The sequence below is a fragment of the Phyllobates terribilis genome, unplaced genomic scaffold (assembly GCF_046119375.1).
Source record: "Phyllobates terribilis strain yellow unplaced genomic scaffold, ASM4611937v1 Scaffold_2__4_contigs__length_985480577, whole genome shotgun sequence".
Taxonomy (NCBI): domain Eukaryota; kingdom Metazoa; phylum Chordata; class Amphibia; order Anura; family Dendrobatidae; genus Phyllobates; species Phyllobates terribilis.
The window spans coordinates 524958726-524974008 of NW_027362762.1; the positions used below are offsets into that span (position 1 = coordinate 524958726).

Below are 15283 nucleotides of genomic sequence, written 5' to 3' on the forward strand. Positions count from 1 at the left end.
CTATGTCAGCTCGAAATGAACTCGCAGTGATCTGACTGACAGAAGATACGCAATTGTGGATGGCACAATTAGCTTCTGTCTTTGAAGGGGTTGTGCCCACTACAACCCAGACCCTCTTTTTAAGTGCTGTATTCCCTTGTTGAAAATAAAAATAGCAAATACTCTTTTTTCCTGACCAGCACCGTTCGAGCGATGTTGGCACCAGGTTTCCCGGCGCTTCAATGATATTATTATGCCTGTCAGTGGACGCTAATGGGCTGCTCATACTTCCCTATATTTTTACTTTAAATGGCGTTATACAGCATTTAAGACTGAGGACCCAAATACTGGACAACCCCTTTCAATGCTTTTTAATACATATTTTATGCACTACTCCATGAGGTCATGTAGTAGGTATAAGACAGTGTATCGGATTGACCTAGAGTGATAATTTTGTACGTACATTTTTTTTTTAATGTTGTTCAAATATCGAAGTACACATCGGGGTCCATTCATCAAAGTATTTATGCCAGTTTTTGACCACAAATCACTTTGAAAAGCAGCAAAAATTTTGTACAATTCCGAGTTGTGCAACAATTTTAAGACTTTTGACTTTTTTCACGCAAGTCTCATTCAGCTCTGCCAAAGTGGGCTACTGTATCTAATTCATTAAGTTCTTTTGGCCTTTGGTGAACAGTTTTGTTTTGGGAAATCGCATTCCAACATGCATTCAGATGCAATACAAATTTATTCGACCCTCGTTGCAAATTAGGTTTATTAGCAAAATTTACAAACGTTCTACTATTATGCCACTTTTAATGACTCAGTCTCCGAAAAATTCACTCCCTAAATAGAATCCCAAATAAAAGCACGCTAGAGTTGGTGCAAATGTATGCGAATATCCTATTCCATCACCCACAATAGTGATCTGTGGCTGCTGTAATAGAAAAGAGAGTACTGTCATTAGCTGGCATGGCGCAATGTCATCATGGCACTGTGACGCAAATGTTAGATAAGAAGTGACGCTCCCTCTCCCATTCCAGCATCTACAGACCACAGTGCTGACCAATGGAATGGGAAAGACTAATCAATTCGCACCAACTCTAGAGTACACATTTACAAATGATGCCTTGTAGTGCTATTGCCAGCGCCCCTGCATGGTGTCCTCTTCTCCCTTCATGAGGGATGCCGACCTGCTCCCCAGCGTGCTTCCTGCCCTCTGCTGTGCATGCCGCACTGTATCTGTGGAGCTCCTAGTGCGCGTGCGCACTCCAAAGGGGAAATCTGCAGTGTATGGAGGGCAAAATGGATTCAATCAAGTATTGGGAAATTTTGGGAGAAAATGTCATGTCTTCAGGGAGTAAGTTGAAGTTTACGAGCCTTTAAACCTTCCAAAAGGACGATGATCACAAGCATACCTCAAAGTTCGCCAAGGCTTGGTTTCAGAAGTCTTGGAAGATTCTGTAGGGGCCATCACAGTCACCTGACATTAACCCCACAGAAAATCTTTAGTGGGTTTTGAAAAGAGATTTCAGCACGCAAATCATGAATAGTATTAAACTGAAGGTCATTGCAAGTGAGTAATGAGCTAAGATTCTTCAGGAACACTGCCAGAAACTGGTGTCTGGCTTTGCATCAAGTTTGCAGCAGGTCATAACAGCCAAAGAGTGCTCTACTAAGTACTAAAGACAGTTGGCATGAAGAGGGTGAATAAATCTAAGACTGAAGTAGTCACTAAAAGTGGGATTTAGAGAAACCACATGCTATTGGGGGGGGTTTAGGTTTCAGTGTAAAGGCCCCGTCACACTAAGCGATATCGCTAGCGAGATCGCTGCTGTGTCACGGTTTTGGTGACTCACCAGCGACCTCACCAGCGATGTCGCTATGTGTGACACTTTGCAACGATCAGGCCCCTGCTGTGAGGTCGCTGATCGTTGCAAAGTGTCCTGGACCATTTTTTGGTCGTTTGCCTCCCGCTGGCCAGCACACATCGCTGTGTGTGACCAGCAGGACCAACGATCTGGCTGGTAACTATGGTAAACATCGGGTTACTAGGGGCACGCGCGCACTTAGTAACCCGCTGTTTACCATGGATACCACTCTGCTACGGTGAGCGGAGGCTCCAGCTCACCGTAGCAGAGTGGTATCCATGGTAAACAGCGGGTTACTAGGGGCACACGCGCACTTAGTAATCCGATGTTTACCATAGTTACCAGCCTGCTCCTGCTTGCAGCAGGCTGGTAACGGGAGCAGGACATCGTGGAACGATTCTTTCCACGATATCGCTGCTCCCCTCATCGCTGGTGAGCCTGCCTGTTTGACAGCTCACCAGCGATGTATTAGCGATGCAGCAACAATCCCTGACAGGTCGTATCGTTGTCGGGATCGCTGCTGCATCGCTTAGTGTGACGGGGCCTTTAGGCTATGTGCAGACAAAATGTTTTTGAGGTGTTCAAAGATGAGTTTTTCAAATAAAAATTGCTTCATTTTGGCGGAGCTTCACTCTTTCGTAAGCGTTTCCTGAAGTTTTTGAAGTGTTTTAGGGTATGTGCCCACGATGCAGAAATGAAGCAGAAAATTTCTGCAGCGTTTCTGCATGTTCTTGGCAGTAAAAACGCTTGCGGATTTTTAGGTTTTACATGCGGATTTGACTTGCGTTTTTCAAGTGCATTGGGACCTCAAATCCGCATGCAGAAGCGCAAAATAATGGACATGCCGCACATTTTTCTGCAAGGAAAATTCCGCAGTGGAAAATTCCGCAGCATGGGCACAGAACATGCAGATTTTCATTGGGGATCATGGGGCACGGATTACCAAGCGTTTTGCAAGCGTTTACGCTGTGGAAAATCCGCATCAAAAACGCTTGAAAAACGCATAGTAGGCACACAGCCTTAAGGCCCCGTCACACTAAGCGATGCAGCAGCGATCCCGACAACGATACGACCTGTCAGGGATCGTTGCTGCATCGCTAATACATCGCTGGTGAGCTGTCAAACAGGCAGGCTCACCAGCGATGAGGGGAGCAGCGATATCGTGGAAAGAATCGTTCCACGATGTCCTGCTCCCGTTACCAGCCTGCTGCAAGCAGGAGCAGGCTGGTAACTATGGTAAACATCGGGTTACTAAGTGCGCGTGTGCCCCTAGTAACCCGCTGTTTACCATGGATACCACTCTGCTACGGTGCGCTGGAGCCTCCGCTCACCGTAGCAGAGTGGTATCCATGGTAAACAGCGGGTTACTAAGTGCGCGCGTGCCCCTAGTAACCCGATGTTTACCATAGTTACCAGCCAGATCGTTGGTCCCGCTGGTCACACACAGCGATGTGTGCTGGCCAGCGGGAGGCAAATGACCAAAAAATGGTCCAGGACACTTTGCAACGATCAGCGACCTCACAGCAGGGGCCTGATCGTTGCAAAGTGTCACACATAGCGACATCGCTGGTGAGGTCGCTGGTGAGTCACCAAAACCGTGACACAGCAGCGATCTCGCTAGCGATATCGCTTAGTGTGACGGGGCCTTTAGAAGAGTTTTTTTTACTGAAGTTTTTTTTTTTTTTTTTTTTTCAGGCTTTTGATTTGACAATGTCTAGTTTTTAGTGGACTCTATCAAGGCCCACTTCAATGAAGTGACATGCACTTTCCTTTTTTCACCAGATGTTTTTCAAAACCTTAAGTGGAAAAAAGACTCTCAAAAACTCTACATATGAACTGCTAAGTGGATTAATATTGAAATGAATTTAGGTGATTTTTGTGGTGTTTGTCAGAGCAGATTCCCTCCACAAAACAATAATATAGTGGTTAACCCTGTACTAAGGGTATGTTCACAATAAGTTGTATGAGGAGAATTTTGAAGCACATCCGCTCCAAAATGTACATCAAAAACCACTTCAAGCACATTTTGAATACTCCTCCTATTGATTTCAGTAGAAAAATGTACTTTACTGTTCATATTTTATTTTTTATTTCCAATAATGTTTTGAAAATCTCATGATTGGCAGTGATACTCGGCTCACATGCCCCCATACAAGTGTATGGGTGCGTGTGAAACATCGGACTGCACTCGGATGTCAGCCCAGTGCAGTCCCATATACATCGAGACAGGGAATGGAGGAGATGGAGAAATTACTTTCTCCGTCTCCTCCTTACCTGTGCTGAGATTCTGTCATGCTAGAGGATTGAAGCACAGTGCACTCACACTCAGCTCACACTCGCAACAGAGCAGGAGCCGAGTGTCATTGGCATAACACATCATATGCTATACGCTAGTGTGACTTCAGCCTTACTCCATTGTGTTTATTGGGAAATCAGCATTGCTGTTGTTATTGTTAGAACCCTCCTGTTTGTTCTTTCCATCTTGTGTTTTGCGGTCACGTGACCATCTGCCTTTATATTCCAGCTCTGCCCTTTTGGCTGTGCTGGACTTCAGTGTTGTTTGACTGTCTCTCTAGCCAGGTGCTTCGGTGCCTTTCTCTGTCAGTTCGCTTGGTCCTTCTGGACCTCTAGTACCTTTTTGTCAGTTTGTCTTTTTGTGTTCTGCACAACTTCTCTGTTTAGGAGGTGTCCCATTTTTGTCCCAGTCCTTAGTTCTTTTAGGGACCCCTCCCTTAATGCTATAGGTCTTCGGTCAGACTAGCCGAGGACTAAGGCGGGTCTGTTCGCTAGGAACAGGCAGCCCGCTACATCGTAGGGATTCAGCTTAGTCTTATTGTAGGGACAGCTTTCCCCTATCTTTCCTTAGTACATGTTGCAGATCATAACAGTAATGACTGCTGTTCTTTCTGCTGTGCATTTGAAAACCACTTCAGTGTGTGACATTGAAATGATTTTCTATCTAAATCCACAGGAGCAAAATCTGCAATAGGGTAATGCTGTTAACTTGCTTAGAAGTCGTATTGTTGTCCAGATGCTAAAAAAATGAGCTGCTTTGACTGTTTGTGATGATGGAACTTCAGCAAAGGCGTTCTATCACACTTTTTACAGACAGCATTCTATGAGTTCTTGCCCTGGCAGCGGCCTGTCTAGGTTCCAGACAGTCAGCTGAATGTATTACTGCGCCTTCTACGCTAATTCCATTTGTTGTTCTCTGCCATTTCTATATGGCACCCGCTGTTGATGAGATTAGATTTCTGTCTCGCCATGTGAGAATTAATCTGCTTAACGCCTTCAGTGCTAGGATGCTTGGGAATAGTTCTAGTCTTGGGAAGTGCTGAACTTCGTTGAAAATATAGGGGAAATAATATGTGAGTGTGGATTTCTGACTACCATGTGTTAGCAATTGCAGAGGGCAAATGGGTTTTTTTTTGAAGGGATGCTGAGGAAAGAATCTGGAAATCATTAAACACCAGGAAATCATGCGGGTCCTAATGACCTTTCCATTAAACCTTCCATACCTGTATTAACTCTCTTGTTTTTAGAATTTCCTGTGTATTGTTTTGTATTTCTTTTTAGCATATGCTTGCTGTTTATTTTTTTTTATCATAGGTCAAATCAATTTTTTAATAAACTCTTTTGAAAAATGGATCTATTGCATCTCAAGTTTTATACTGATGTTGACTTATCTTCCTCCTTTCAATAAGCGGTGGCATATAGGTAATTAATGGGAATAACATTTTAGGGCTTAAGGCACATGAGAATACTGCTTTGACAGGCAGTGGAATGTCTGCTTTTCTACTTCATGGTGATTACGTGAGGATACCTATGGAATATTGAATTCTGTATAGCAGTGTCTTTTATAACTTATTTCTGTAAACTCATATTGGAGATAATACGGCCATGTGCACAAGGCGGTACATAAGGACTGATGCTTCACATGTGGCTGCTGTACAAAGCTCTGGATTCAGATTGTATACGAGGAAGGTAAATCTGTATAAAACTGCAGCCATATTTATTTATAAACCTGCTTGGGCTCATTCAGATGTCCATGTGACACATACATGTTCTATCTCTGTTTTTCACAGATACAACACGTACCCTATAATCTGTTGTGCTATTCACATGTCCTCGTATTTTATGGACTGTGTGTCCGTGCAAATCTCACATGTCCGTTTTTTGGTGCTACCGTGATACCAGACCCAGTTTTGGCCTGGTATTGCGGATGAAGAGTGCGAATACAAATCTATGGGTCCTGGAAAAAAACATGTACAGCGCATGGAAGGCATTTCAAAGAATAGAAGAAGCTTTGTAATTTATTAATTTATCAATATGTGATTAATAGTGATGAGCGAGCATGCTCGTTTAACCCTTTAATCAAGCACGCTCGGGTGCTTGCCGAGTATTTGCGGCGTGCTCGGCATTTATGTGTTTGAGTTTCTGTAACACTTGCAGGGATTGCCTGTTTGTTAGGCCATCCCCTCATATGTTGCAGCTGTCTAACAGCTGTGACGCATTCAGCTGCGGCGGCTCAAACATAGATGCCGAGCACGCCGCAAATACTCAGTGAGCACCTGAGCGTGCTTGATTAAAGGGTTAAACGAGCACGCTCGCTCATCACTAGTGATTAATAATGACCAAACACTAATGACACTCAGATCTAAAACACAAATGACACTGGTACCATTTTTTTCGTACGTGAAAAATACTGCTGTCTGGATGAGGCCTGAAAGATAGTTTATTTCTAAATATAGCTTAAAATGCTATAAAAAAAATAAATAAAAAGTAAGCCATAACCAACAATTTTAACAATCAAAAACGCTACGTGGGCACTCAGCCTTACTCTGTTTTTTATGCTTATCATTTTCACATGAAACCTTACTGCTGCTTCCAATTGCTAGATGGCACATGAAGTCTCTGCACTTTGTGTAGTTAATTATGTGCTGTCTACACATGTGACTGCTGTGCCAACTACTGATCCGCTAGACAGCACCTATAGAGGAATTCAGCAAGCATCAGAACTTGGTAACGGAAATATGACTTTAAAAAAAAAAAAACATTCTAAATTGTTCTTAAAACTTTTTTATGGCTGGACAACTCCCTTTTGTAGTAATTACACAAATTAATTTCTCTGGTATTCAGTATTTAAAGTGGTTTTCTGGGACTTTTATATTTTATTCCCATTGGGCTAAGAACTGACAGTTGCTAACTTTCTGCCTGTTCTGCAATCACAGATCGCTCAGGCCGGCGGTTCTGCTGCTGTACGTCAATGTAGCTGCTCTTCCTCCTCCGGCCAGGCTTCTCTGTCGATGGTGCGTGATGTCCAACCTCATGCTGATTGACAGCAGTCTACCTGCAGTGGGGAAACGGCTATCAATTACATGACATCAGCAGTCACGCCCCGTCAGCAGAGCGGAAAGGAAGCAGCTGCCCTGTAGACGTGATGTCACCAGAAGCTGCAGAATCGCTGGCAGGACCGGTCTGTGACCAATCTGAGCTGGCAGAGATCTGTCCTGGGCACAAAAGGCCGGTAGGTAACAACTACCTGTCTGTAAATTCCTAGGCCCATAAGAAAAAAATTAAATGATCCTGAATAACCCTTTTACAGGAAGATCTGTCACCAGATTTGACAATACAAACTGCATATATATTGTGACTGTTTTGTATAAAGCTGATGTATAATAGGTCTGCCACAGAGGTACATAAGGCCTCTATTGTACCTCTATATTCCTTTAATTTAATAAAAACTTTTTTTTATTGAATTCCATATGAATCAACTGAAAAAAATGTATTCAAGAAAATAACATTTATGATAAGGAAAAAACCAAAGTAAATATTGCTGTACTGGTAAAAGACCATTTGTTGCTTACATACAGATTGGATAAATAGTAAAGTTTTTTTCAGCGGTCTTATGTGAAGGGAAATAAACCGGAATAGCATAGAATACAGTGCAGGACTATTGACCCAGGATTACTTCTGGATGCTGTACACATAAGAGAAGGCTTGATATTTACTTTGGAATCTATGTGGAGTCACAGCTTGGTCTTTAATATTCCGTGTATTAAGTGAGTTAAAGGTAGCTTCAACTGTTCGGTAAATGTTATTCTAAAACATTCTTTTCATCATACCAGAGAACATTGAAAGGAGCTCTCTCATGAAGACAAACCTTTTTCAGATTTTGTCCCTGGTGATCTACTTTTATTCTAAGGCCACGGCCCCACTATCAGTATTCGGTCAGTATTTTTTCTCAGGAGTGGGAGCCAAAACCAGGAGTGGGTGTTAAATGTAGAATTGGTGACTTGTTTCTATTATACCTCTTCTCTGATGGTTCCTCACCTGGTTTTGTCTCCCACTCCTGAGAAAAAATACTGACTGAATACTGACCAAATTCTGATAGTGGGGCCGTGGCCTTAGGGAAAATGTAGTACTACATGCCAGCCTTTCAAATGAATAGGTGATCATGTAATACATGTATAGACTTTGTAAGGAGGGCTTCTCTCATATGACATATCTGTGCCCTACAATAGCAAACAAAAGATGGTTACTTGTAAATTATTTTGCAAGTAACATAAGCTAGCGTCATGACAGTATAGCCCCCATACATTTTCATTAGTTTTGGCTGAATGATGGCTTGGCCGATTATTTGGCCATCAGCTATTTCACCCAACTCAAGCGCTCAATCTTCCATGCGTTTCTGTATTCTTTAAGAGAGAGACACTGGCAGACATCTATGGTGGCAGTTTAGCTCTTAGGATAGGTGCACACGTAAATGGGAACCTGTCAGTTGATACATGCTGTCCAAACCGTGAGCAGAATGTAACAGGCCCTGGCTGTAGTATCCAAGCCATGTATGCTTGTCGCAAACTCTACGGTGTTTCAGAGAAAAACATCCTTTAAATGGCCGCCAGAGACCGAGCTGCACTATTGACTAATCGTACATGCGGCTTCTCCTTGCTCGCTGACAGTGACTGATAAGTCTCTACCTGCATGTGGGTATAGGCAGAGAACTGTCAGTCACTGTCAGCATACATGGCTTGGATACTACAGCCAGTGGCTGATACATGTTGCCCACGGTTTGGGCAGCATGTATCAGTTGACAGGTTCCCTTTAAGTATTTGGTGCAGAAATTTCTCCATCATTTCTCCACCCTTGGCAGAAAAACTTTGTATATAATAGTCTCGTTTTTGCAGTGTTTTTGATGCATTTTTTACATGCGGTTTTGGCGCAGATTTTTCCCCACTCATTAGTATGGGTGAAATTTGCAGTAAGAATGCTGAAATAATTGACATGCTGTAATTTTAAATCTGCTTCAAATCTGCAAGGCACAAATAAGCAACGTGTGAATGAGACTTCAGGATTCTTATTCCCCTTACTTGCATCAGGAAACCCTACAGGTTTAGTGACAAATCTGTGCAGAAAATAAATGTGACAAATCTGTAAGGAGTGCACAAGCCCTTAGGGTATGTGCACATGTTAAGTATTTGGTGTAGAAAGTTCTGCACCTCACGGCAGGAAAAATGGGGACTGAATAGGGGCTATACATTTCTCATGTATGGTTGACCTTACTTGTGCCCTCCGTTTGCCTCCTGCTACCCTCTCTGCCATGATCCATTATTCCTGCCTACCGGATAAATGCCAAAGTGGCATGGGGAGTGCCACCCCTGACCTCCTATCCAACAGCACAGGAAAGCCAGGAGATGTATGGTTTAGATTCTTCAGTGCACTCTTTATGCCACTGTGTGGCCATCTTGTAAGCAGGAGGGACGAAACGCCGATTTACACAGAGGAGGTAGTGGAAGGCAAATGGAGTGACTAATCATGAAAAATGTATACCGGTAGTCGATTTTCAGGGAGGAGGGTGTCTTTAAACAAAAAAAAAAGGGAGAGAACAGACGGAGAATGAGGCAGAGATCTTAAGAGATTTTGTTATGTTGGAAATGATGTTGCGAGCGTCTAATTGGGTTAGTAGACTAGATGTCACACTATTCTAAGACTAATATCTAAAGCCTCAGCCATGTAGTGTTAACATGGAAATGATCTTACACTATCATTAGCCTAATTATCTGTACATATCCAAATTCTAGCACTGCTTTACATTAGTAATATTCCGCCTAATGTACTTTACACGGCTGTGGATGTCATTGAATGGGTTATGCTCTTTAGTAATATTAGCGCCCTTATCTAGTTACTGTATGTTCCAGGCAGCTAAATGCTGCAATTCTATTCATTAATCAGAAATGGCTAGCTTGTGTTTGACTTGCAAATATGTGTGACTTCTGGGCATATTTCTTCTCAAATAACCCCAGTATTATAAGAGACCTTAGACTGATTTTGTCAGGGGTGGGTTTAATCAGCTACACATTAAATTTAGTATCACATAGTAACCATTTAGTTGAGTGGGTGTTCAAGTTTATCATAGTGAAAGCTGCTCCTTAGCCAGACTTTATAAAGTCCATATTAGTCAACTCCATTAAGAAATGTTATATTCAAAAAGATATTTTCTCAGAGGTTTTCCCTCTAGTTTACCTGCCTTAGGCCACGTTCACACTATCAGTATTTGGTCAGTATTTCACATCAGTATTTGTAACCCAAAACCAGGAGTGGGTGATAAATACAGAAGTGGTGACGTGTTTCTTTTCCACTCCTGGTTTTGGCTTACATATACTGATGTAAAATACTGACCAAATAGTAATAGTGTGACCGTAGCCTTAGATTGAATTGCATTGATAACGGCGTATCATCAGGTGCCAAAAATCTATTTACCTGCTGACTAGTACAGGGCTGGACCGATCAAAGGAGTAACTGGAAAGGTGCTACTAATGCCTAAGGCTCTCTTTACATCTGCACTAATGCTTTCCTATGTAAATGTCATAGACCCACTGCTAAATGGGGATATGCTTTTATGCAGAGGATTGTTTCCCGATTGGGCTTCCAAAGCAGGGTACCTATAGATAAACATCAACCTCGTCTTGCAAATCCAAGTTACAGCTGGCAAGATTTCAATCAACTTGATAAGATAGATACAGGCGAGGGCCAGAAGGGATTTAATGGCAATGTCAGGAAACATTTTGGGTAAAATTCAGAATAGGAAACAAAACAAGTAGAGGTGAAAGTGAAGCTTGATGCTGGGGAAAGTGTTTCTGAGCAGATGTATATAATCAGAGGTGATCAGCCACACATGGAGCACTGGCCAGCTGCCTCACGTGCACTACTACCGAGGGGCTTGTTCCAATAAGACAAGGGGAGAGACATCGGCCCAACAGCTATTGGCAGAAGATCGTGTTCTATTATTACAATGGAAGTCATAGCACTGATTGATTATTGCTTTGTGCGAACTCAGGATTTAACCAAATATATGCAGTATTCGCCGGACAATCTAATTACTAATCACATTGTGTTCACCACACTTGAATTAGGGATGGAAAATAAGGACGGGAAAGTGATGTGAATTAATTAGAATATAATTTTTATCAATATACTAAAATACTATGTTACTTACCTGGCTTGATACACTGCTGCATTCATGCTGAATATAACAGCCCTAATGATCTGCCTTACCTAGTCAGTTCTGTTACTACGTAAAGATTATTTCATTTCTAGATAACCTTTTCCTACAAATAAAACATAGAATTATCTAAATCCTCCCATCATTTATTCTTAAAGAGTGTAGATTTCCTGTACTTACAGAATAGCTCGATTACCATTATGCTATTGACAACAAGAGAAAATACTGTATAACTGGTTAAGGGGACATCAGCCATTTCCATAATAGCAGAAATAATTAGTGGTTGATATAAATCTTGTGAATCGCACTGCTTCCTACCCGCCCGGGTAAAGTGATGTGATTTCATATTATAAAAGGCACAGCTTTTTATGAATATTTTAATATCTTAATAAAAGTTATATTTTAATTGCTTCACATCACTTTACCTTCCTAATTCCCAATCCTAATTTAAATGTTGAGTTTAGAGTCCAATTTTTTTTGCTACTTTCTATTAAGGTCTATGAAACTTTTATTCTCTGGGAATTAAAATCATTCACATTGACTACTAGAGTGTTGTACAATTCTTTGTTTCCTATAGATGTAATACTATTTCTCTGCCCTTTGTAGGCCCAACGATGGCGCAAGGAATTTGAGGATGAAAAACCATTTGATCTGGAAAGTTCTGGGGATGATGATTTTCTTGATGAGGATGACACAGATGATGTTTATTCTGGATCAGGATCCGGTGGTAAATATTGAGGCTATACAATGCTACATACATTTTTATCCTCTATAGTTTGCTATACAGTTGACTCATGTTCATATCATAGTCTGTATTAAGTGTGATGTATAAATGTTGTAGTCATGCTACTTAGGGAAGCATGTCAGAGTCCCCTTTCATTAATCTTGTACATGCCCTTTTTCCTAGTTTTGATACTGTCCAGACATATATCATGTCCCTCAAGTAAATGTTACTTTGGGATTTCTTTTTACTTACGCATGAATTAATAATGTAGCACTTTGCCCTCTATATCCGCTATTGCTGTCTGCAGAATGACTTTTCTAAGAATCCGTCAGTCAGCCTCTTATGAGACTTCTAAGCTGATTTATGAAGACCAAAGTTCAGCTCAACTTTCATGTGGCCCTAAATCTGTTGGAGCTCAGAAGGAAGATAACACTAAGGGTATGTGCCCACGATGCAGATTTTAAGCAGGAATTTCCTGAGCGTTTTTTCCTCTCTCTGCTGGAAAAAACGCATGCAGATTTTACATGCGTTTTTTCTGCCAGGGAGAAGCGTTTTTAAGCGTTTTCTCAGGCGTTTTTTCAAGCGCTTTTCCAAACGATATTGAGCATCATTTGGAAAAGGGCTTGACAAGTTGGTCACACAATGTAAATCCATGAAACTGGCATGGATTTATATTGTGTGACAGACATATTGCGCTTATAGTGAAAAAAAAAAAAAAAATTTAAAGTAAAAAAAATATTCATAGTCACCTCTCCGGTGGCCCCCGGTCTGCTCCCGGCAGCGTCATCTCGCTTCGGCGGCCCGCGGTGTTGTGCCAGGACCTGCGGTGACGTCATTTAGTCAGCTGATGGTCACGCGACCGCCGACTAATTGACGTCACCGCTGGTCCTGGCAGAACACCACGGGCCGCCGAGGAGAGAGGACGCCGCTGGGAGCAGACCGGGTGCCGCTGGAGAGGTTACTATGAATATTTTTTTTATTTTTTACTTTATAATTCTTTTTTAACTTGCAGGTACCATGGTACCCGGGTTGGAGGAGAGTCTCCTCTTCTCCAGACCCAGGTACCATCCGCGGTATACATGCGGATGTTATGCTGTTCAATACAAGAAAATGGCATCGATTTTGCCGCAAAATCGCACAATAAATGGTTGTGCTGCGGATTTTTCCGCAATGATAATCCGCAGTGGAAATTTCCGAAGCATGTGCGGAAATACCGCCGCCAAAACGCATTAACTCCGCATCGTGGGCACACAGACTTATGAACTCAAAGCTCACTGACGGATTCTCAGTTAGGCTGTGTGCCCACGATGCGGATTTAATGCTTGTTAAGATGTCTGCCATGTTTCCCAATAATAATCCGCATGTGCTGTGCATATGCTGCGGAAATTTACGCTGCGGATTATAATTGCGGAAAAATCTGCATTACAACCATTTATTGTGCAATTTCGCGGCGAAATCGCCGCCATTGACTTGCATTGAACCGCATAACATCCGCATGTATACATGCCGATGTTATGCGGTTCAATGTGCGGATGGTACCCGGGTCTGGAGAAGAGGAGACTCTCCTCCAGCCTGGGTACCATGGCACCTGCAAGTTAAAAAAGAATTATTAAGTAAAAAATAAAAATTCATAGTCCCTTCTCCGGTGGCCCCTGGTCTGCTCCCAGCAGCGTCCTCTCTCCTCGGCTGCCCGCGGTGTACTGCCAGGACCTGCGGTGACGTCATTTAGGCTGTGTGCCCAATTTGTGTTTTTCAAGCGTTTTTGATGCGTTATTTCCGCAGCGTAAACGCTTGAAAAACGCTTGGTAATCCGTGCCTCATGATCCCCAATGAAAATCCGCATGTTCTGTGCATGTATACATGCCGATGTTATGCGGTTCAATGTGCGGATGGTACCCGGGTCTGGAGAAGAGGAGACTCTCCTCCAGCCTGGGTACCATGGCACCTGCAAGTTAAAAAAGAATTATTAAGTAAAAAATAAAAATTCATAGTCCCTTCTCCGGTGGCCCCTGGTCTGCTCCCAGCAGCGTCCTCTCTCCTCGGCTGCCCGCGGTGTACTGCCAGGACCTGCGGTGACGTCATTTAGGCTGTGTGCCCAATTTGTGTTTTTCAAGCGTTTTTGATGCGTTATTTCCGCAGCGTAAACGCTTGAAAAACGCTTGGTAATCCGTGCCTCATGATCCCCAATGAAAATCCGCATGTTCTGTGCACATGCTGCGGAATTTTCCGCAGCGGATTTTCCTTGCGGAAAAATCCGCAGCATGTCCATTATTTGTACGTTTCCGCATGCGGATTTGAGGTCATAATTCATTTGAAAAACGCAAGTCAAATCCGCATGTAAAAACGCTGCAAAAACGCTTGAAAAACGCGTGTAAAATATGCAAGCGTTTTTACTGCGAAGAACATGCAGAAACGCTGCGGAAATTTTCTGCTTCAATTCTGCATCGTGGGCACATAGCCTTAGTCAGCTGATGGTCATGCGATGGTCGCCGAAGAGAGAGGACGCTGCCGGGAGCAGACCGGGGGGACCCCGGAGAGGTTACTATGAATTTTTTTTTTTTTTTTAACTTTATAATTCTTTCTTTTTTTTTTTACTGTAGGTGCAGTATTTTAAGCAGATATCTCAGTCACACAATAAAAATCCATGGCAGTTGCATGGATTTATATTGTGTGACCAACTTGTCAAGCCCTTTTCCAAGTGATGCTCAAAATCGCTTGGAAAAGCGCTTAAAAAAATGCCATGCATAAATGCATGTAAAAAGGCTTAAAAAACTCTTCTCCCTGGCAGAAAAAACGCATGTAAAATCTCCATGCGTTTTTTTCTGCCAGGGAGAGAAAAAAACGCTCAGGAAATTTCTGCTTAAAATCTGCATCGTGGGCTCATACCCTTACTCATTCTCTAACCATCAATAACCAGTGCAAAACAGAGGCTATAATGGGAAAACAGCGCAAACTTTTGAATGAAACCCAGTTGCTAAAAAAATGCACTAATTTAAGCAAATGTCTACAGTTGTGCTCAAAAGTTTACATACCCCGGCAGAATTTTTCGTTTCTTGGCCTTGTTTCAGAGAATATGAATGATAACAAAAAACTTTTTCTCCACTCATGGTTATTGGTTGGGTGAAGCCATTATTGTCAAATTACTGTGTTTTCTCTTTTTAAATCTTAATGACAATCAAAAACATCCAAATTACCCTGATCAAAAGT

General features: G+C 42.3%; 1 protein-coding gene across 1 annotated transcript in view; it reads left to right on the plus strand.

The window, feature by feature from the left end:
• SDC3 (syndecan 3) overlaps positions 1 to 15283 on the plus strand; it is a 172239-nt gene that overhangs the window by 125862 nt on the left and 31094 nt on the right. The window contains exon 2 of the mRNA XM_073666020.1: positions 11959 to 12079. Within this exon, the coding sequence (XP_073522121.1) occupies positions 11959 to 12079 (121 nt within the window). The remainder of the gene's footprint in view (positions 1 to 11958; positions 12080 to 15283) is intronic.